Source organism: Nilaparvata lugens, chromosome 4, assembly GCF_014356525.2.
Source record: "Nilaparvata lugens isolate BPH chromosome 4, ASM1435652v1, whole genome shotgun sequence".
NCBI lineage: Eukaryota > Metazoa > Arthropoda > Insecta > Hemiptera > Delphacidae > Nilaparvata > Nilaparvata lugens.
The window spans coordinates 3,546,837-3,571,104 of record NC_052507.1 but is presented as its reverse complement, the minus strand read 5'-3'; the positions used below and the strand labels follow the sequence as shown (position 1 = coordinate 3,571,104).

General features: G+C 34.5%; 1 protein-coding gene across 3 annotated transcripts in view; it reads left to right on the top strand.

Annotated features, from left to right (window-relative positions):
* Positions 1 to 461: 461 nt before the first annotated feature.
* LOC111044630 (metal transporter CNNM2) overlaps positions 462 to 24,268 on the top strand; it is a 45,634-nt gene continuing 21,827 nt past the window's right edge. For all 3 annotated transcript variants that reach the window (XR_005571025.1, XM_039425540.1, XM_039425542.1), the window contains exons 1-6: positions 462 to 650; positions 4,306 to 4,452; positions 8,972 to 9,112; positions 12,150 to 12,422; positions 13,940 to 14,196; positions 21,572 to 21,643. Coding sequence is in view for 2 of the 3 variants with exons in the window: in XM_039425540.1 (XP_039281474.1) it covers positions 509 to 650; positions 4,306 to 4,452; positions 8,972 to 9,112; positions 12,150 to 12,422; positions 13,940 to 14,196; positions 21,572 to 21,643 (1,032 nt within the window). In the remaining variant the exon portion in view is untranslated. The remainder of the gene's footprint in view (positions 651 to 4,305; positions 4,453 to 8,971; positions 9,113 to 12,149; positions 12,423 to 13,939; positions 14,197 to 21,571; positions 21,644 to 24,268) is intronic.

The window sequence follows — 24,268 nt, the reverse complement described above, 5'->3', positions numbered from 1 at the left end:
AGCCAAAATAGTACCGTAATAATATACAATAAACGACAGTAATCGGCTTGAAATTTGGAACATAAACAACCTGTACCATGGGATATCTTCGTATGCTATCTTTTCTCTATGCTACAGTGTTCTATTCCATGATGCCACACCGAGTAAACCTTATATAAAGTGTAATTATAGAAAATAACTAGTACCCTTGTATTTTTTTAGGGCTTCTTTTAATTATAAATCTGAGTACCCTTTTTAAATTATTTCGTCACGTCAGATCATTATTTCGTACTCAGATTTATATTTCTAGTACCTTTTTGATATTTGTGGATTAAACTTGACATTGTGATTAGATTCGACATTTATGTCATTAATTTGAACGTTCAAGTGGCCCTATTGAAAATACTTTATCTGAACATATGGAAAGTTTTTGTCTAATAATGTCCAATTTGTATATAATAGGATATTCTTTTTTGCAGGCTTCTCAAGGATCCCTGTTTACGAGACGGCGCGTCATAATATCATCACGATGTTCTTCATAAAAGACCTGGCGCTGGTCGACCCTGATGATAACATACCCTTGAAGACGTTGTGCCAGTTCTATGAAAACCCCTGCTACTTTGTCTTCGAAGACACCACGCTCGATATACTGTTCAAGCAGTTCAAGGAAGGTTTGTAGCTTAGAATTGAGATTAAAAAATAATAATAACCAAGTTAAATGTGGTATGAATTCTATTATATTCAGCGAACAATTTCTGTTTTTTTTATATTTGGTTATCTGGTTATTTATATGGCTATTTATGTCCAACTGATCTCGAAAACGGCTCTTAGACCAGTCAATATAGACATAAAAAAAGGGGTGTGCTTGCGATTTATATTGTAGTTCTGATTTTTTAATATATTATTTTGGTACATAAGAGAAGTCAACAACCAATTTCTTCATGCAAAATTTCCTTGTGCTAGATACAGAGCCATTTTTTGTGTATGGGGAATATGCTTGAGTACACTCAAGAATAAATTTTTCATTTTTCGACTGAATTTGACCTATGATGCATGATTTTGAACCGCCTTGACGAGCCGAGAAGAATGAAGTGTAGTACGATGAGATACGAGCATTGTGTCAAAAGTTATAAGTGTTTGAAATTTTGATCCTTGATGTGTCCTTAAGCGCGCCTCTCCACTAGGAAAATCTGAAATGAAGTGCATCTAACGGGTGATACTCATAGAACATAATCTCATGAACTTATGTGATTGTGCGAAATATCAATGTGAGGACAATGTAGTTTGTGATGATGTTTGAAGCTGAAAATTAGGTGTTTTTCACAATACAAGGAGCATTGTTGTCAGGTGTACCAGGAAATCTATATGAGAAAGAGCGCTCTACCTGATCTCAGTTTGTAGAGCACAAAAACACGCCCAGAGGGATTTTGAATTATACATCAAAATTGTAACAATCGGAAGATATTGTTGATCAAAAACTAAAATTCATCAAAATTGGTTTTTTCTTCAAATTTCACTCATTTTTGAAAAATCATAACTCAGTACTCATTGGAGATAGAGAGTTCCGAATGGTATCATTTCATTCAGAATTTTATAATCTAAAAAAAAGGCGCGAGCAAATTTTTTTGTCCGATCACGAGATTTGGCAGAAATGGCTGAAAAATGGAAAATGAGCCGAAAATACGAAGTTTTTGGGCCACTCTGTATCTAGCACAAGAAAATTTTGCATGAAGAAATTGGTTCTGGACTTCTCTTATGTACCCAAATAATATATTAAAAAATCAGAACTACAATATAAATTGCATGCACCAATGTATATAGTGACTGGACTATCTAACGATTTTCACGAAATTTGAAACATAGTAGGTTTATGATATAAATATTCGATTGTACTAGGTCTCATCCCTGGGAAAACTCGCTGAAGGAAATTGAAAGCATAATTATTTTTCATCCTTGGAAAAACAGATGATAATTTCGTCGTCTGTCGATAACAGAAGATGTGAGTGCCTGTCGGGGAGAGAGACAGAATTATGTTCAACTGTTAAATCAATCAGCTTATCTCATGAGAAATATTATCTAGAAATATTTCAAGCTACTTGATCAAAATAATGTGATTTGTTAACATGACATGGTATATCATTCTAAAATATCGGTGCACCGAGCTTCGCTCGTTAATTTTATTTATTGATAAACAGAACACAATTCTCTGAAATGATCGTGTTTATATTTTACAGCTGGCTATACGTGAGCTTATGAATTTCGGGGATGAAATATTTTTATTTTTCACATACTCGCTCACTCATTTTTTCACTCTCCACAGCTGTTTCATCCAAGGATGAATTATGCTTTTAATGTCTTTCAGCGAGTTTTCCCAAGGATGAGACCTAGTGCAATCGAATTTTTATATCATAAACCTACTTTGTTCCAAATTCTGTGAAAATCGTTAGAGCCGTTCTCGAGATCCGTAAAACATAAATAACCAGATATAAAAATATAAACAGATATACAGAAATTGCTCGCTTAATATAATAGGATTAGAGTATATCATAATAAATTTTCAAAGTTTATCATTATTTCACAGTTTTAAGGGATTAGTGAGTGTTATTTTGTTATTCAATTTAGTTTGTAAAGAATCTAGATTATAACTTTTCTGTTTTCAAATGTTTGGACTGAAAATCGGACCTGAATTCAAGTGAATGGAACATAACCTACTTTTTGGACTATTTATAGTGTATAAAACAAAATTCGGGGAAGAAACAATTTGGGCTGTGCCTGTTAGTTCTTCCCCAATCATTTTAAAGAATTGAGTTCTGTTTATCAATAAATAAATAACGAGCGATATCGGTGCCCCGATATTATAATATGATATGAGGAAGGTGTATAACCCACATTCCTCCATTTTGAAGATGAAACAGCTAAATACATCAATATGAATATAGATTAGATAGAAATCAAATGATTAATTGTGATGGATAATTATTTAAGATGGTAAAGTGTTTTGTGCTTTATCAATAGCACTATAGTGAGGTCCACGTTATAATGGCAGTGGAGGAAGATAGAAGAACAGCGTTGCTGATTCTCTGCCTTGCCACTGCCTTCTGCATCTAGATTCAATAAAAAAACTCCAACTAACAGTCAGATAAATGCTAGTAGTAGAAAAATGCAGTAGTGCCACTGCCGAATCTAGATTCAATAAAAAAATTCAAACTAACAGTCACAAAAATGCCAGTAGAGAAAGCCCTATACTCTGCTGCCGAATTTTAATTTGTGAAAATGGGCTCACTATAGGAAGATGATACAAGGGTGATAGACAAGGATAGCAACACCAATGTTAATCAAATACTGCCAAAACTGCCATTATAACATGGACCTACCTTTAGTTTCCAATATTTCTTCACTATTGTTGCAATTTTAGTAGCCTACAATTTATCGATTTTTGTGGGATCGTATAATATACAGGGTGATTATTAATAAATTATGGTAAAATACAAAACACAAAAGCAAAGTGAAATGGTTACAAATAACTGGTTAATAGATTAAACAAAAACACAGCGCGGTTACAGTAGGCCTAACTTACAGTTTGTTGGTTTGTTCAACAGTGAGCTAAAATATTTCTGAAAATAATTCTCAGCTGATGATTTCTTTCAAATATTTTTCTATTTAAAACAAAAAAATCAGCTGTTTTGGAGCAGCTGTTAGTTTAATCCATGTTTCATTTGCAATCAGCTACAACCTAGGACTTATTAGTTCTCTCCTCATAAAACAGCAAATTTTTGTGGTGTAATGTACTACATAAGAATACTTTTTATTCAACTTTTAATCAAATTTAGTTTACACAGCTTACATAATTCTTTTCAAAATTGAATTCTCTACAATTTTTATTGCGAAAAATTATTTGTTTACTGGTCATTAAAGAAAGTTATTGGGCATCAAACGTAAAAGTCTGTGTTTTTCTACTTGGATTTTTTGCATATTTCAACTTTTTTCTCAAAAACTACTCACACTACAGCTTCCAGACTAGTTTTATTCAACTTTTCAGATATTTTTACATATTAATCCAGCATAAGTTTTTTCAAAAACGAGTCCTCAAACAATTCAGCATCGGTGTATTTCACCAGAGGGACTGAATTCCGGACGAAAACTTTCACTCTGTATAGCTCGCTAATGAAGCGTCTATGGATATTATGTTTATAGGAACTTTTTTTCTTATTTCTACCTCTACTATCACGTATTAAATTATTTTACCATAATTAAGAATCACCCTGTATAATAGACGAATCCATACTGAAGAATATAAAATTTATTTCTTTTTGGAATTGTTTTCAGGAAACAGAGGTCATATGGCATTCGTACACCGCGTGAATTCTGAAGGAGACGGCGATCCTTTCTATGAAACCGTTGGTATCATAACTCTGGAGGATGTCATTGAGGAAATAATTCAGGCGGAAATTATGGACGAAACAGATGTTTGGAGTAAGTTCACTATCCTTTTCTTTCTTCATAGCTATTACTGATTTTGGTCTAGATCCCTGTCCTTGTCACATTTTTTGAGAAAATCGTGCACTTGGAAAAACAGGGCTCCAAACAAATCAAGCAGGCTTCCTATTCTAAAATCTATCGTTCACAAGGTGTAGAACAACACCGAAGGTGTATTTATTTCAAATAACTTACAATAATTCTCTATGATCAAGAATTGCAATCCTATGTCATGATAATTAAGTCATAATTTATTTACTTGAACTATACCTGGAAGCTCACGGGAGCTTCTCCTATTGCTTATTCAAGTTTGTTTTTTCGGTCCTTCAAAATTATTTCTTTATATGTCAATCTTTCCTATTTTAGTGATAAATAATGTTGAATATTTGCTCTATTTTTGGTTTCGAAGCATCTAAATTTGAAAATCTATTTTGTAAACATATTTAATGACTGAAAAATTTTCAAAGTGAAGAACTACAAGACTCAAAATCAACTGTTCAGTAATATTTTTAGACGATTTGTTGTAATGAGTTGGTTATTCAAGTCAAATAATATCACAGTAAATTCAACAAGTAATCAGTCAAATCTGACTTATATTGAATTTGACATAAATGTAACTTATCTCGTGTAATACTTATAATGTAATCTCGTGTAACTTTGTAATCTCAATATTGTGTGTAATGTTTTCCCAGGTAGCACAGAAACGTTGAAATAACGTTAGAAACACGTAATACCTTAACGTTGAAAAGACGTTTAAATTCAACGTTGAAAACACGAGAAAATGTCCGCCGTTTCCACGTTATTTTCAACGTTGAATAATAGTTGAAAAAACATTGTAACAACCATTATTTTCAACTATAAATAGACGTTGAAAGCACGTCGTGACAACCATTATTTTCAACCATAAATAGACGTTGAAAGCACGTTGTGACAACCATTATTTTCAACTATAGACGTTGAATTAGCCATACTTTTGAACCGGTACCTTATCAATTACATGGTAATATTTCTAAAATCATTTGAAAAGAGATGAAAATACGAAATCATATTTCCATTTATTTACATATGATTTCATGTAACAGAAATATTACCCTGCAATGCGGTACATTGGTAAGTTGACATTAAAAACACACAATAAAAACCATATTCATCTCTTTTCTGTATAGGGCTACTTTTTATAGAAATAGAAAGGAAAATAAAAATCTCAGTATCCTTTTTGAATTATTTAATCACTATTATTAATCATTATTTAAATGATTCAAAAAGGATACTGAGATTTTTATTTTTCTTTCTATTTCCATATTACTTCAATTTTGATCCACAAAAATAGTATGATGAAAGGTTGTTTAAAGAACTAAGATGGTTACAACCAAATTACCATGGTAATTCAATATACTCTGCCAAGCTCAAAAACATTTTATGTCTGTAAGAAACATACCGGTAAATTAAAACTATTATTTCAAGAATTCAGCAGTTGTTTAAAAATCTTGAATTTTTAGTATGATAATTTTATCTGTGGTGAGCAAAAATAGCTCAATTCTTTCTAGGAAATAATATATATCTAAATTTTTACTTGACATTTATGCCAGGTTTAAACTATGCCAATTGGCAAAACAATAATAATTGTCAATTAGTTTTTATTTAGCTATGCCTAGATGATGGTTCTAGAATTAAAAGATTCAATTGATACTTTACACCAGCTATAAATTTCAGAAGACAATATTATTATCTTGTCAATTGGCATCGTATAAACCCGCCTACATTTTAGTTTTCAGGTATGATGATAGTTTGTGATTCATGCAATAGAGAAACAAATATTCTATTACAATGTTTCAATAGAAAGGGACTTTCAAAATAACTTTCCACTTTCATTTCATAATACTTTTTAATTACCGACGAAATTAGATTGTTTTTTTCTCCACTGAAAATACTCTGCCGCATATTTTAGCCAATCCTTAATAGCGTCTTCAATTTGGGTCTCAATGCCCACAGTCGACCCACAAGATTTTTTGATAGAATCTGAAACATAAGGTAATATAAATTTTAATAAGAAATTCTATAATATGAAGGCAGATGAAATTTTGCCACTACATAGGAGTTATTATTTGATACAGATGTTGCATGGTTAAAAGGGAATTGCTTTTAACAACAAGTACAGAAATTTTTCTCAAGTGCACATCTAATAATGTTATACATTTGATATTTTGTTACATACATTGATATTTTGAATCACAAGGCGAGGTGATGACTGTTTTTTAGATAAAAATAGTCCATTACTATACAATAGTCAGACGAGAAAGTCACACCAGCTGTTCGTTCAAACATTCAAAAGAACTAAGAATAAAGTAAGAATATTGGGTTTCCAAATTTTGTAGCATAGACGAATTTTAACTTGAAATACTCCTCTTTCATTAGGCCTATAGAAGTAAACAAATAAGGCTCTATATAAAAACGGTAGAAAATTTATTTTTTAATTTATGAGTAAAATTTAATAGTTACTGTAGGTACATACTTAGTATCCCGATATTTCAACCATTTTTTATTGGCCTACTAAATTTTGTAAACCTAGACCAAAAGTTTAAAATCACAATGAAATTAATCAAAAATATCCTTGACATATATGGGTTGTAAACATGCATAAATTAATTGAAAATTTAATTTTAAAATGAACAAGTTATTATTTTAAACGAGAATTAACAGTTGATATTACATCAAAAACCTGTATCAGCTACCGTCCATAGAAGGCATTGACAAGACAGAGGATCGGCAACGTTGTTCTCCCATCTTTCTCCACTGCCATTATAACGTGGACCTCACTGTAGATATACATTATTTGATAGTGAATGAAAAAGACTAATAAATTGTCAAAAACCACAGATTTATTGATACTTAGAAAGACCGGTTTCGGTTATTACACCATTGTCAATCTCTGATAACGAAGTACACCAGTGTAAGTTTATCAGAGATTGACAATGGTGTAATAACCGAAACCGGTCTTTCTAAGTATCAATAAGTCTGTGGTTTTTGACAATTTATTAGTCTTTCTCATTCAATATGAATAATTACCACAATATCAACTTCTCAACTACACAAAAAATGATTATTTGATAGCTTATGATGTGCTAATCTTTCACATTTTCTGAAAATTTTAACAATAAAACATTCATTTTGAACAGTATCTATCAAGAATAAGAATAAGAATAAGAATGCTTTTTATTCCTTCAATGCATACATACAATGCTATCGGAAACGTCAGTCAACAATATAATACATAGTTTTAAGTTTTGAATTATACAGTGAAAGTTACACTTAGTACGATTTGATATGACAATACAGAAAAAGTAACAATGTATCGAATAAATACAAAATTGTCTTGCATTAGATGAAAAACTGAGGAAGAACAATTAAGTACATTTACATGATTAGTAGCCTATTGAATTATTTCACTACCTTTTTGACTTGAAAATAGTCCTTCACTGGTAGTTGGAAGAAATCTGAAATTGAGTATAAAGGATAATTCAATAGTAGGCGCTCTAGGTTTTTCTTATAAATTGGCATTGGTAGGTTCCTGGCTATCTCGGGTAATGTGTTGAATAATTTCAATGAAACTTGATTTGGACTTGTTGATATTCTTTTGAGTCTTGTATATGGTATATCTATTTTTCAGTATCAACTCTTACATTCCAGAAATACTGTCTCTATATTTTTATGAATTAATTCTTAGATAGTGTGAACCTCTCCTATCTTCCAAGCATTTCAAAACATATAATATTCATTTCAAATATCAATTCATTCCAACTTCATTATTGAAATATAACATGATTTTTCTCTTATTGCGCAACTCACAACTTCCTCCAATCTGCACAGAGCATCAAGGTATTTCAATCAATATAAATAGTACAAAGGTATTTCCTACTATTTTATTGTATCATTTTCTATTTAGTCGCCTAAAATTTCGGCTTCTAGATTTTTTCAAATTTCTGTCTTGCGTATATGTAACTAATATCTTTTTTTCTTCCTCTATATTGTTTGTTTAATATTATTGTTGATTTATTCATTATTGAGCAACAATAATTGATCAATATCCAATGTATGATTGATTATCATTGAAGATGATTTTAATTATTGGTGTTCAAGCTGTGAGGTCCAGTTGCACAAAAGCCTGTTAGATTTTAATCGTGATTAAGGGCCGTTTGCTCAGTCAAAGCTTAAACTGAATTTAATCAGCTGGTGGGTTAAACTAAAAATGTAACACATTATAACAAACGAGACTTGATACGGATTTAATCCAGTTTGAAATGAAATTCGTTTAAACTGTTACTTTGCAAACGGCTCTAAATGTCAAAAGAATCAATTGAAGAAGCCTTCTTCTCGAAAAAGTCTTCTCTGATTGATTATAGTAGCATTTAATCATGATTAAATTTAACAGGTTTTTATGCAACTGGGACTAACTGTTGTTGCAATTTTGAAATTGGGTGAAATGGGTTGTTGACAAAAACTTTTGCCAATTTTTCAGCCGATAACAGGTCTAAACACAGGCGGGGCTCTAGAAGGAACCCAAAACAAGATTTTACAAAGTTTGCCGAGCGAAGCGAGATCCAGCGAATTCATATTTCGCCGCAACTCACGTTGGCTACATTCCAGTACTTGAACACTTGTGAGTAATCTGCTTATTGTAGCTATTATTAAATTTGGTTATTTGTTTCAAATAATGATTACATCTTGAAAATTGTTGTTTGGAGTTGTTGATACTATTATTGCATTCTATTCATTGGAATATCCAGTCTCTGAGTTATATCATCCTCATTAATAATAAATAATTTTTTACTTTCATTCACTCTCGTATTCTCAGATGTCAGTAGTCTATCTTCAGTAATAATCCCATTATATTAAGCGAGCGATTTCTGTATATATTTATATATTTAGTTATTTATATGGTTATAATATATTTATGTCCAACGGATCACGAAAACAGCTCTAACGATTTTCACGAAATTTGGAACATAGTAGGTTTATGATATAAAAATTCGATTGCACTAGGTCTCATCACTGGGAAAACTCGCTGAACGACATTAAAAGGATAATAATTATTCATCCTTGAAAACAGATCATAATTTCGTCGTCTGTCGATAACAGAAGATGTGGGAGAGAGAGACATAATTATTTTTAGCTGTTGAATCAATCAGCATATCTTACGAGAAATATTATCTAGAAATTTTAATCCAATTGATCAAAATATCTGATTTGTTGACATGTCATGGTATATCATTCTTAATTGAAGTATATCAAAATTTTCAAAGTTTATCATTATTTTACAGTTTTAATTAATTAGTGAGTGCTTTTTTGTTATTCAATTTGGTTTGTGAACAATCTAAATTAGAACTTTTCTGTTTTCAAATGTTTGGACTGGAAATTGGACCTGAATTCAAGTGTATAGAACATAACCTACTTTTTGGACTATTTATAGTGTATAAATAAAAATTCGGGGAGGAAACAGTGTTTGGCTGTGCCTGTTAGTTCTTCATCCCCAATCATTTAAAAAAATCGTGTTTATCAATAAATAAATAACGAGCGAAGCTCGGTGCCCCGACATTATTTACAATGTAAGTAAATAAAGAGCATGGATATTATATATAGATATCAAGTTCTAAGGCAACGAGTAATGGCTTAATAAGATATCCCATGGTATAGGTCATTTATGTTCCAATTTCCAATCCGATTGTTTGTTAACTCATGCCGATTATTGTCGACTACTGTCTAATATCACTGTTTTGGCCGGGTGAGAGTGTTAAGCTGCGTACACATATACGCACTTCCAACCCGCACCGAGCACGCTCCGCCTTCGTACCGCCCTCGTTCCTCCATCGTACCACAGTCGCTCCTCCCGCGAAACCTATCATGAACGTTACGGAAGATGTTAGATCTTCTCGCGTTCCCCGGTCGAACCACTGTTGCTCCCCGGTCGATCATCAATCGCTCTGCTGGAGTGACGTTCGGTTGTGGAGCAGAGCGAAAGTCTGTACGCACCTTAAGAATGGCACAGTATGAGAAACTATCAGCGGCACAAATTCACATAGCAAATGAGTGTATCGATTATAATTGTTATATATCGATATTTCAAGTCGATATTTACATTTTTTTGTCATACTTACTCAATTGCAGCTGTTTTCCATGCATCAAATCAAGCCGGTAAACAGCTGTTTGCAGAACAAGAAAACATGTGATTTTCATTACAGCATACTATACTGTGAAGAGTGTAAGAGAGGGTGAGAGTGTAAGAATGGCACAGTATGAGACTCTACCAGCGGCACAAATTCACATAGCAAATGAGTGTATCGATTATAATTGTTATATATCGATATTTCAAGTCGATATTTACATTTTTTTGTCATACTTACTCAATTGCAGCTGTTTTCCATGCATCAAATCAAGCCGGTAAACAGCTGTTTGCAGAACAAGAAAACATGTGATTTTCATTACAGCATACTATACTGTGAAGAGATCATATGGTTTTCTTTACAGTCGAGTATGTTTCCCATTATCAGTAGATAGGACGGCTACATCTTCTGAAGATGTACTTTAGCTTAGCTACGTGAAGAAAACCTTTATGACTTCACATTAAGAAAACATCTGAATACGTTTCTTATTCTAATCAAATTGTTCCAGATTCAAATTCCTTACAGTGTCTGCCTCATTCTGCCTCGTGGAAAATAGCTCTCGGAGGCACTGTCCACTGAATTAATAATATCTAAGTAACTAATAGAATAACTCAAATATTATTAGAACTCATCTAATAAATTTCAAGTTATAAGAACTCATCTGACATTTTTTAATATTGGCCTTTATTATTCTATTTGAGCTCGATGGGTCTGTTATGAACTAGGCACTAAGCGCTAGGTAATGTTTATAGAAAGCAGTAACTCAAGCAGCAGCAGGTAATGGTTTCTGTTTCTCAGCAATATTATTATTTCTGAGAAAAGTATGACAAAATAGTTATTTGTGCAACTAGTGCGCAAAGTGACAGTTTGCTGCACCGAAAGAAACGTTTACGCCCGAGCCGTAGGCGAGGGCGGAATGGTTTCTTGAGTGCAGCAGAGGAACTTTGCGCACGTATTTCACATTAAGTTTTTCCTACAGTTACCATTGAATATGAAAAGTGGGTAATTATGGGTAAAATTGCCTGAAATCCATCAAATGTATATCTGTGTAATTTTATTTCTAATAAATAAAATAGAATGTAGTATGTGTGTTTGAATGGCCATTCAGGGCGGCTGTGTGGTGTGTGGGTGGGTGCGGCTGTGCTGTGGCTGTCATCCACCACTTCAAGATTCTTATAACGTGCACCACAGTCACTGTTACCAACTTAATTTAGATTTTGCTGCACTGGTGCTCCATATAACCTACTAACTATTTTGCATTGTCATGCTGCAAATCTGGAGTACGCAAAGTAATACTTTGCGCACTAGAGCGGAAAAGTGATTCTTTGCAGCCTGCAATCAGTGCAGAAATGGTCACTTTTCAAGGTATCTGTAGGAAAAATATTGTACGTAACTTGTACGGTAACGTATTTACCGCATTCGTATGATAATTCTGCCCTCAACTACGTTTCGGGCAGAAACAATCATACTTATGCGGTAAACCACCGTTACCGGACTTGTGACGTAAAGTACTATTTCTGTGTTGTTTATCGACAGCTTGCGAGCCGTTCAAGTCGGAATTCATCTCGGAATCAGTCCTGAGTCGTCTCCTGCGGCAGGACATCATCCACCAGATCAAGGTGCGTAAGGACAAGTCGCGAAAGGACGACCCACACCTGGTGATCTACCAGCAGGGCAGACCGGTCGACTTCTTCATCCTGATCCTGGAGGGGAGGGTGGAGGTGACCGTGGGCAGGGAGAACCTCATCTTCGAGAGTGGGCCGTTCACCTACTTTGGACTGCAGGCGCTCACGCAGACTGTTGGCGTTGGTGAGTGAAAGATGTGATTTAGTTGAAAGCAATCGTTTTCATTTTTGAGTTTAGTTGGAAGATGAGACTATACAGAGTGTTTCAGAAGTAGTGTCGAACATTTCAGGGTATTGTTTCCGGACGATAGGAGACTACAGATGTCGTATTTTAAGTGTCAAAAACTCAGCGGTTTTCTTTATAGCTGCCATTTTGTTTTTTTTTCACTTAGGAATTTTTATCTCAAGAAAGAAATTTTGTATTGATCTGAAATTTGGCATGCATATTTATGCTGTAAAGACTCAACTTTTAAAAATGAAATGAAAAATTTTCGATGTAAATTTCCAAAATGGTGGCCACTTTAAATTTTTGATAGCAAATTTCACGAAAACCGTTCACTTCATAGAAAACTTAGAAGAGACAAATAAGTTAGCAAATTTTATCAAGATTTCAAGGATATCTTATTTATCAAGATCGGTCGAAAAATAGCAGAAAAATTCATTATTTTCGTATTGCATGCATTACCATTTCTCACAATAAATTTAGACATCAATATTACATTTTTAATTCCAATTGCATTTAATATGAAGCTTTGAAACTCGGTATGGCTCCATATGGCCATCCAGCTGATTTTACAATGTTTTTCAGATGATCTTGTTTGTTCATGATCATTCATCATGTACGAAAATAATTAATTTCTCTGTTATTCACTGACCAATCTTAATAAATGAGGTATCCTTGAAATCTTGATAAGATTTGCTAACTTTTTTGACTTTTGTAATTTTTTTGTAAAGTGAACGGTTTTCGTGAAATTTGCAATCAAAAATTAAAAATGGCCGCCATTTTGAAAATTTACATCGAACATTTTTTTTTTTTTTTTAAAGTTGAGTCTTCATATCATAAATATTCATGCCAAATTTCAGATCAATACACCATTTCGTTCTTGAGATAAAACCTCCTAAGTGAGAAAAAAACAAAATGGCAGCTATAAGGATAACCACTGAGTTTTGGACACTTCAAATACGACATTTGTAGTCTCCTATCATCCAGGAACAATACCCTAAAATGTTCGACACTACTTCTGAAACACTCTTTATATGGATATGTGTCATGTGTATATTTTCTTATCGAAAGTAGGTAATGTTTAAATAAAAACACAAATCTGTTGTCAAATTCTACACTGTTTTATTTAGTACACGACCAAGGCTTCGTGACCACACCGGTCACATTTTCAAGTTGACTGAGTCAACTGATTCAGTCAACTTTTCAACTGATTTAGTCAACTTGAAAATGTGACCGGTGTGGTCAAGAAACCTTGGTCGTGTACTAAATAAAACAGTGTAGAATTTGACAACATATTTGTGTTTTTATTTAATTATGGAACGGTTCTACAATATTCACAATGACTCAGTCGAATTTTTCAAAAGTAATGTTTTCATGCATTTTTTTGACAATTCTCATACTCTGTTAAGAGTCTCTGGGAATATATTAAAAACAAACAAACAAATCTGCCATGCATTTATTCACTGTTCATTTTGCAGCTGAATCACCGACTGGTACGGCCACCTCACACAGCCAATCCCAGCAGCTGGGCAGCTTGCAGAGTGTGAACCTGGACTTGATGCTGCGTCACTCGTTTGTGCCGGATTACACCGTACGCGCAGTGACGGACATCTTCTATTTGCGCGTGCGCCGCTCGCTCTACCTGGCCGCCAAACGTGCCACCCTCATGGAGCGCTGCAAGAAGAACGAGGAAGTCGTCAGCAGCGGCGATGTATTTGACGATGAGGTCGAGAAAGTAAGTGCAACTAACAATCTTATAATTTATTAGTGAATATTTGTAAATATTTTTATAGTCTGGGTCCTGTCAAAACAGGAAACAGCACGAATTGGTTGACAACTAGACCAGTTATAGAATAGACACGCTGGGAAGTCTAGCCTCTGAAGCCAACATCTACTGCCAAATCCACCCATCTTGACGTCACAACAGTGACGTCACGCATCATATGGAAAATTTTCAGATTGTGTCTATTTCAGATTCATGGTGTTTTTAGGTTATTTCTAGCTACGGGCAAAAACGATATCAGTTAAGTTATAATGTGTTATGTGATATCGGCTTCAAAGTTATAATGTGTTATGCGATATCGGCTTCAAAGTTATAATGTGTTTTGAAAATAATAAGGTACGGTAGCCTACAAAACTAATTTATTGTCATGCTGCAATGAGTTCACTTACATCATAACCAAGGATAATATTACAGTTAAAACTTGCAATATTTATGTGTATGAATTTCAACTTACGCATGAAAAGATATTCCACGTTTTTCCTAAAAATTTCAGTGCAATTATATGCTGCGCAGGAGATGACCATTTTCATGAATAATAATTATATAAATAAATAATAATCTGCTATGGAAAAGAAGCTATGTTTAACAACAATGTAAGTTAAACACCACAAACACTTACACAACAAACTCAAAAAAGTTTTCTATAATTTCTATACGATGCGTGACGTCACTGTTGTGACGTCAAGATGGGTGGATTTGGCAGTGGATGTTGGCTTCATCGACTTTCAGTATGAATATATACAATGGACCGTGTCTATTCTATAACTGGTCTAAGGTTGACAAGAGTGTGGTTGGGAGGCTTGCCGGCACTGGCCTTCATTGGCCTTCGCTCGACAAAAATCTGAGCAATGTCCAATAAAAGAGAGCGCTGGCAAACCACACACGCACACTTTGTTGCCTCGTCCTCATTTCTACGCATTGGGCGTTAGTGTGGATGCAACGTTTGCATTCGAAAAGATACACAAGGAGCTCCAATGTATCTTTCCATAAGCAACAGATGCCCTTTTGTATCTTCTCGAAAGCATCGTGTTGCATCCGAAAAGATACACAAGGAGCTCTAATGTATCTTTCCATAAGAAACAGATGCTCTTTTGTATCTTCTCAAAAGCAACGTGTTAAATCCGAAAAGATACACAAGGAGCTTTAATGTATCTTTCCATAAGTATTTTCAATTTTTCATCAACTTTTTTCTCATATTACTCATGAAGAACTTTGTGATATTGAATCGGGAACAGTTTTGGACTATAATGCCTGTTGTTCCCATACCTGTATGCATTTTTGTAAATAATTAGATAAATTGAAGCAACAGATGCCCTTTTTTATATTCTCAAAAGCTATGTGTGGCATCCGAAAAGATGCACAAGGAATGCCATAAGCAACAGAAGATGCTCTTTTGTATCTTCTCAAAAGCAACGTGTTGTATCCGAAAAGATACACAGGAGCTCTAATGTTCTTTCCATAAGCAACAGATGCCCTTTTGTATCTTCTCAAAATCAACGTGTTGCATCCAAGAAGATACACAAGGAGCTTTAATGTATCTTTCCATAAGCAACAGATGCTTTTGTATCTTCTCGAAAGCATCGTGTTGCATCCGAAAAGATACACAAGGAGCTCTAATGTATCTTTCCATAAGAAACAGATGCTCTTTTGTATCTTCTCAAAAGCAACGTGTTAAATCCGAAAAGATACACAAGGAGCTTAATGTATCTTTCCATAAGTATTTTCAATTTTTCATTAACTTTTTTCTCATATTACTCATGAAGAACTTTGTGATATTGAATCGGGAACAGTTTTGGGCTATAATGCCTGTTGTTCCCATACCTGTATGCATTTTTGTAAATAATTAGATAAATTGAAGCAACAGATGCCCTTTTTTATATTCTCAAAAGCTATGTGTGGCATCCGAAAAGATGCACAAGGAATGCCATAAGCAACAGAAGATGCTCTTTTGTATCTTCTCAAAATCAACGTGTTGCATCCAAGAAGATACACAAGGAGCTTTAATGTATCTTTCCATAAGCAACAGATGCTCTTTTGTATCTTCTCAAAATCAACGTGTTGCATCCAAGAAGATACACAAGGAGCTTTAATGTATCTTCCATAAGCAACAGATGCTCTTTTGTATCTTCTCAAAAGCAACGTGTTGCATCCGAAAAGATACACAAGGAGCTCTAATGTTTCTTTCCATAAGCAACAGATGCCTTTTGTATCTTCTCAAAATCAACGTGTTGCATCCAAGAAGATACACAAGGAGCTTTAATGTATCTTCCATAAACAACAGATGCTATTTTGTATCTTCTCAAAATCAACGTGTTGTATCCGAAAAGATACACAAGGAGCTCTAATGTTTCTTTCCATAAGAAACAGATACTATTTTGTACCTTCTCAAAATCAACGTGTTGTATCCGAAAAGATACACAAGGAGCTCTAATGTTTCTTTCCATAAGCAACAGATGCCCTTTTGTATCTTCTCAAAATCAACGTGTTGCATCCAAGAAGATACACAAGGAGCTCTAATGTATCTTTCCATAAGCAACAGATGCCCTTTTGTATCTTCTCAAAATCAACGTGTTGCATCCAAGAAGATACACAAGGAGCTCTAATGTATCTTTCCATAAGCAACAGATGCTATTTTGTATCTTCTCAAAATCAACGTGTTGTATCCGAAAAGATACACAAGGAGCTCTAATGTTTCTTTCCATAAGCAACAGATGCCCTTTTGTATCTTCTCAAAATCAACGTGTTGTATCCGAAAAGATACACAAGGAGCTCTAATGTTTCTTTCCATAAGCAACAGATGCCCTTTTGTATCTTTTCAAAATCAACGTGTTGTATCCGAAAAGATACACAAGGAGCTCTAATGTTTCTTTCCATAAGCAACAGATGCCCTTTTGTATCTTTTCAAAATCAACGTGTTGTATCCGAAAAGATACACAAGGAGCTCTAATGTTTCTTTCCATAAGCAACAGATGCCTTTTGTATCTTCTCAAAATCAACGTGTTGCATCCAAGAAGATACACAAGGAGCTTTAATGTATCTTTCCATAAGCAACAGATGCTCTTTTGTATCTTCTCAAAAGCAACGTGTTGCATCGGAAAAGATACACAAGGAGCTTTTTGGAGTTACGTCCTTTAAGCACAACACAACCTATCAGCTGACATTCATTCAACATGCTCTTTCCATTGTTGGTGATACGTTGCAACTTTCTCATTCATGAAGAATCTCTGTGTGTAGGGAGCTTCCTCCATCTAGGGATCTAGGGGCTCTGAAGCCTGATGTTCTTGCAAAGCCGTGAATATTACCCCGCGAACCATACCTTGCCTATATGTCGTTTCAAAGTCATGGAGGCAAAACTATGGTACGTGTATTGTAATTTGGAAATTGGGGCCTGTGTGGTTTGTTTGTCAAAATTGTGTCTTGAATAATGTAAGGGCCAAACCACACGAAGTGTTTTTCAGGCATTTTTGCACTGGCGCCAAATAATTCAGCAGGCTAGGAAGTTCTCTGATTGGCTGATTATCAGCTGTCATAACTTTGAAACGGCATATAGGCAAGGTATGGTTCGCGGGGTAATATTCACGGCTTTGCAAAAACATCAGGCTTCAGAGACCCTAGACAAAGTTGAACTCCTTACACACAGAGATTCTTCATGAATGAGAAAGTTGCAACGAATGTTGAATGAATGTCGGCTGATAGGTTGTGTTGTGCTTAAAGGACGTAACTCCAAAAAGCTCCTTGTGTATGTTTTCGGATGCAACACGTTGCTTTTGAAAATATACAAAAGGGCATCTGTTGCTTATCGATAGATACATTAGAGCTCCTTGTGTATCTTTTCGGATGCAACACGTTGATTTTGAAAAGATACAAAAGGGCATCTGTTGCTTATGGACTTATCTCTTAGTTTGTCAACTAGAAAGTATTTTAATGATGGTATGATAATGATCTGATTTTAATTTTGTACAGTATCCTTGTGCAGGTGAGACTTGCAGTTTTCTATGAACATGAAAATGAACAAACTATCCAATTGTCCTTGAAGCAGTATTTCAAGAGGCTCATTTTTAGCAGAGTTTCCGAAGCAATTACTCGACTCGGTAGCAGTAATTGTGTTATGAGTCGAGTGAGATTATCATATGATGCAAGAAGAGGCACAATATCCGAAGAAGATTTTTAATCTGTGACTGTAATATAATATGCAGGGACCCTCCTTAAATATTATATTCTGTTATTGTACAGAGTGTTCAGAAAGTCACTGCACCAAGTATTTCATTTCCATATAATTCAAGTAAAGACCACACACTATGAACTAGACTCATGTAAATTTTGTAAATATATATTGGTTTTTAAACAGTTTCTTCCATCATTCATAGTTTTTGGTTCACAATAATATTAAGTAATGAAAACACAACGATATAGTCAAATTTGTGTTACTTCATCTCACCATAGAGTGAAGTTAGTCTATAATATTTATAAGTCTATAATATTTATAATTATTATTAAACGAAAATCCAAATTAAATGTTGTAATTCACCCCGAAGACTTCGGCTACTGCAAATATTGACAACAGGGAAAATCAAAATTAAATGCTGCAATTCACCTCCGAAGACTTCTGCTACTGCAAATATTGACAACAGGGAAAATGAAAATTAAATGCTGCAATTCACCCCCGAAGACTTCTGCTACTGCAAATATTGACAACAGGGTAGACAGCTTTTAGGAATTAGGAGGTACTGGGTTTGATTCCTGGGCTGAAATAATTTTTGAATAGTAGCGCTCATCGAATTTCCATCTAGCTGTTTACCCTGTTGTCAATATTTGCAGTAGCAGAGGTCTTCGGGGTGAATTACAACATTTAATTTTGATTTTCGTTCAATAATAATTATTAATTCATTAGCATTTTTTGAATAATTGCAGTATCTCAGTAATTTCCATCTGTAGTCTATAATATTGAGTAATTTCAGTAGTAACTTAAAGGCCAGTTGGCTCAAAAGCCTATTTAATCTTAATCATATCAAATGCCACGAGAACTCATCATAGAAGACGTTTTAGGAAAGAAGGATTATGTGATTGGTCCATGATTGAAACTAATAAGGCCTTTGTGCAACTGGGACATGAAAAGCAATTCTGAGTTCACTCATAGCGGTCTGATTTTTATGATTAAAAGCTATGAGCTTCATCTACTCACGTTTGTGGAGTGCTTTCGGACACAGAGCCCTTTTTCAACACTTTGAGTCCGGTCCAAAGAGCCCAGCGCTCCACAGTCGTGAGTAGATGAAGCTAATAGCTAAAATCATAAAAATCAGACTGCTAAGTCGTAATTTAAGCATTTGAAAGTGAGCAATAGGATTATTTATTGCAAGAAGTACTCTATTAATGAAATAAGTACTGTAATACTCTACTTAATGAAATCACTCCACTTTTATGGGCAACTTTTTTAAATTCTTACTTGAAAATGTCCAAAGTAGGTCGAAACTAGTCGTTGAAATGTTTTAAATAAAAAGACTACTACATGTTACTTTCCTTGACCTATTACCATAGGTAAGGAAAGCATTTCTTTCCGAAAAAAATTAAGTCACCCCAATTTCTAAATTTCTATACGTTTCAAGGTCCCCTGAGTCCAAAAAGTGGTTCTTGGGTATTGGTCTGTGTGGGTGTGTGTGTGTGTGTGTGTGTGTGTGTGTGTGTGTGTGTGTGTGTGCTCACGTCTGTGTACACGATATCTTATCTCCCAATTAACGGAATGACTTGAAATTTGGAACTTAATTAAGATCCTTACAATATAAGGATCCGACACGAACAATTTCGACATATATATGCATATGCATACATAGGCCAAAATTAGAAAAAAAACATAATTTTACACTTAATATTTCAAATACCAATAGAATTTAGAATGTTCTGGAGCCACTGACACGCATCTTCTCCAGCATCATGGAGGGCCGACAGCCCTCCATGATAGGAGTGTTGTGGACACTCAGATATTAGGTGGTTCATTGATTGGATTTGTCCACATTGGCACAGAGGATCAGATGTGTATCCCCATGCTGTCATCAGCTCAGCACACCTTCCCACCTGCGTCCTGAACCGGTTAAGGCCACACCACTCTCTACGTCTCAGCTGGGTGCCAGGAACAATGTTATTAGGGTCATCAACAAGGCCTTTGTTCCTGACCTCTCCCTGCAACCATCTCAGTCTCCATAATTCCCTTGCACTTCTAATTTCCTCTTGCTCGTCAAGTCTCAAGTATCTTCTTGACTTGAGGCGCCTTGGTGGAGGGTTAGCCAAATCTCTAGAGACTGGGAGATCCTCATGAATGTGTTGCAACTGGGAAATGAACTTGTTCTTCTTCTCCGACCTTCTGAGATCTGGAGGCATGATGTTACTAAGCACAGGCAACCACTCAGTCTCTGTTGGTCTCAATGTCCCACTAATCTTTCTCATAGTTTCATTGAAAACTCTATTATCAATTTTCTCAACATGTCTGCTGCGAGCCCAGACAGAAGAGCAGTACTCCCCTGTACTGTACAGAAGTGCAAGACTTGATGATCGAACAATTTCGATCAAATGCAATTCAAGAAGGCGGCCAAAATGGCGAAAATTATGTCAAAAATAGGGGTTTTCGCGATTTTCTCGAAAACGGCTCCAACGATTTCGATCAAATTTACACCTAAAATAGTAATTGATAAGCTCTATCAACTGCCACAAGTCTTATATCTGTGAAAATGTCAGGTGCTCCGCCGTATCTATGCAAAGTTTGATTTTAGATTCCCAATTATCAGGCTCCAGATACAATTTAAACAAGAAAATTCAAGTGAAAAAGATTGGGGATGAAAATCTCTACAATTGATGTTCAGTAACATTTTCACCTAAAATTTAAAATAAGCTCGAAATTCGAGAAAATGTTATTATTTCAATTGCAAACTGTTGGCAACTGTTGATGCTATTAAATCATTCACTATGAAGAGATAGCAGACCTCGTGTGTCTCCAGCGTTATAGTCCTGTCACCAGCTGGCTTGGATCTTTGAATAGTAGACTTGAGATGCGCGGTAAATTTTCATAACGGCAAGAAAAGTTGTGTGAGTGCGCCACACCAGATTTTTTTAATTTCAACTTGGAAATGGCCAAAGTAGGTCGAAACTAGTCGTTGAAATGTTTTAAATAAAAAGGCTACTACATGTTTTATATTGTTTTTATTAATGCTATTGAATGAATACATTTTTCGCCTTCCTAAGTAGATAGCTGTGGTTCAAATCATTCCGGTACGGTATATCTGATCTGATACTGATTGTTGATTGTATTCAAATTATGCTTATTGTATGGTATTTTCAGCTTCTTCATTCCCTAGACGATGATGATACTAGAAGCCAAGGCTCACCGGAACAAGTTCGCACCAGAACCCAGGTAATTTAAAACTTTTCCAATATATTTCAGCTACTTTTAGCTGACTTATTACTCTTCGTTGTTTAAGTGTCATTTGAGAATAGTAAGCATTCGGGATTGTAAACATCATTTGAGAATAGAAAACATTTGGGATTGTAAACATAATTTGAGAATAGAAAACATTTGAGAGTGGTAAAGATCATTCCATCATGAGTACATGTGTATTTTCAAGTACCTCAATATGTGAACACTTCCCTTAACAAACAATTCGATTATTTTTCTGCTCAGCAGAAATCCATTGTATTTCAATAATGTTAAAGTGAACATTCCATGATATATTTTTTCGCCACACTGCACAGAAAGCAGCTGTTTTCCAGTCCCTACGTAGATCTGAAAGACATTGTTTGCAGACGACTCTCGTCTGACGTCAGAACATCCGGGAAAGAGTAAGTACCCTTCCCGGCCGCTTTTTGAAAATGTGTTTGGACAACTGTGCCATATGGTGCATTGTGTTTAGGAGGGTGATATCAGTAATTTCCACCCCACTTTGAGTACCCTACGACGTCTGGTTCTTGAGATATGGGACATCAAAGTTCCCCCCCCCTCATAAAACATTCTTATTCAATTTATTATTCTTATATAGCTGATGCCAGAAAGTTAAGCGGCTTCGTGGGTCACATGGTATAACCTACTCACAGCTGATGCAATGCATCTATCTATTGTCTCTTTTGATTTAAAAATCATTACCTAAGCCAAGCTAGATGACAACTCTACTTGACAACATAAGCTGTTTGAACGCACAAGAGACCCACGAAACCGCCTAACTTTTTGGCGTCAGCTATACCTGTAGTGTGGCGAAAAATATTGTATGCGACCCTCTCAGAAAGGTGTTTACGGTATTTGGATAACATATTCCCGGGCAAGGCTTGCCGAGCTAGGGAAACTATCCTCATAACGTAAACAATAACTTTCTGTGCTTGTAGCGTAATATACTATATCAAGATCATAATCATGCTATTTTTTATCTGGTTCAGAACCTTTTTCATGAATCTGCGTCCAACAAATCATCTAGACTTTCTGAGCAGTTGTGTAGGCGATAATCTGGTATAGTGACGTCCACGTTATAATGGCAGTGGAGAAAAACGATGTCGATCCTCTGTCTTGTCAATGCCTTCTGTTGTAGACGGTAGCTGATACAGGTTATTGATGTAATATTAACTGTTCATTCTTGTTTCAAATAATCAATTATTTATTAAGCAAGAAATTATATTTTTCAATAATTTTCATAATTAAAATGAAATATTTTGTTAATGATTAAAATTCTTCATTGTTGAAAGACTATCTGGCTACAGAGCAAATCGAAAAAGAGATAGCGCTATCAGCTTAGTTGAAATGTTTCATAATTTGATTAAAAAATTTGCTTTCATAACTGAGATCAGATTTTTATTTTTATGCAAACCTGAAATGGCGGCTAATTTAAAAAGCTGTGATACAACAATCTGAATTTTAAAACAACAGAAATTAAGTTATTTGGTAGGTGTTCTATTCCAATTTCTTTTAAAAATAAGAGAAAAATAGAAATTCTATTAAAAATAAGTAATTTCAATGGAAATAATTCTGAAATAACCTTTTAATATTATCTATACCGGTACGAGTAGGTCTAACCTATACGTGTATGCTAACTGAAGCATGGATGAAGTCTAGGATGGTTAGTTATCTACTTTTAAAATGTCATTTCAGATATTTTAATTTGTGTTTCTCATACGGTAATGTCTAAAAATTATTTAATTGTTTCAAAAATACATTTTAAATCAATTATACGACTTGTGTACGAAAGTAATTTGATAGAATGAAGAAAAAATGGCGGCTGAGAATTATTTGTCTACTTTTGTACAGTCACTGTCAAAAGTAAAAATAAAATATTCTGGAAAACAGACAACATCGCAAAGCTAGAGAGAGATAGCGCTATCTGTTTTGTTGTATGATAGAAAAGGACATCAACAGTATGGTCAATCCTACACTGCCATTATAACGTGGACCTCACTATAGTCTTTTCATTCATAGATTTACGGGATCATTACTCATCCATTTACAGGAATATTAATCTAGTGTGGAGGGATGAAATATGGTATTGAACGTTAACATACCCACTTTCAAAGTAAGATAAGTTCGAATCAGCTCAATCTCTCACACTGTTATCGTAATCAATTTGAAATATCTTGTAGAGGTATCTTGTTCTTAATAGTTTCACAGAACATTAAAGTTAACTTCTATGGAATATTCTATTGGACTTGAACATGTTTAGGAGCTGCATTTGATATTCAAATAATCCATAGATGTTAACTTCAACGTTCTGTGAAACTATTAAGAACAAGATACCTCTACAAGATATTTCAAATTGATTAGGATAACAGTGTGAGAGATTGAGCTGCTTTGAACTTATCTTACTGTTCACAGCCTTAAGGAATGAATACTGAATTTTTTGAAACATCTACTCATGTTGGATTCTAATCGTGTGTTTCAATTATTGGGATTGAATTATTCCTGTGTGTATTTTAATATTCTATTGGTCTTGGACATGTTTAGAAGATATTCAATTTGTTGAATTGATTCATATTTAATTTGTTGAAAAATCTACTCTTAATT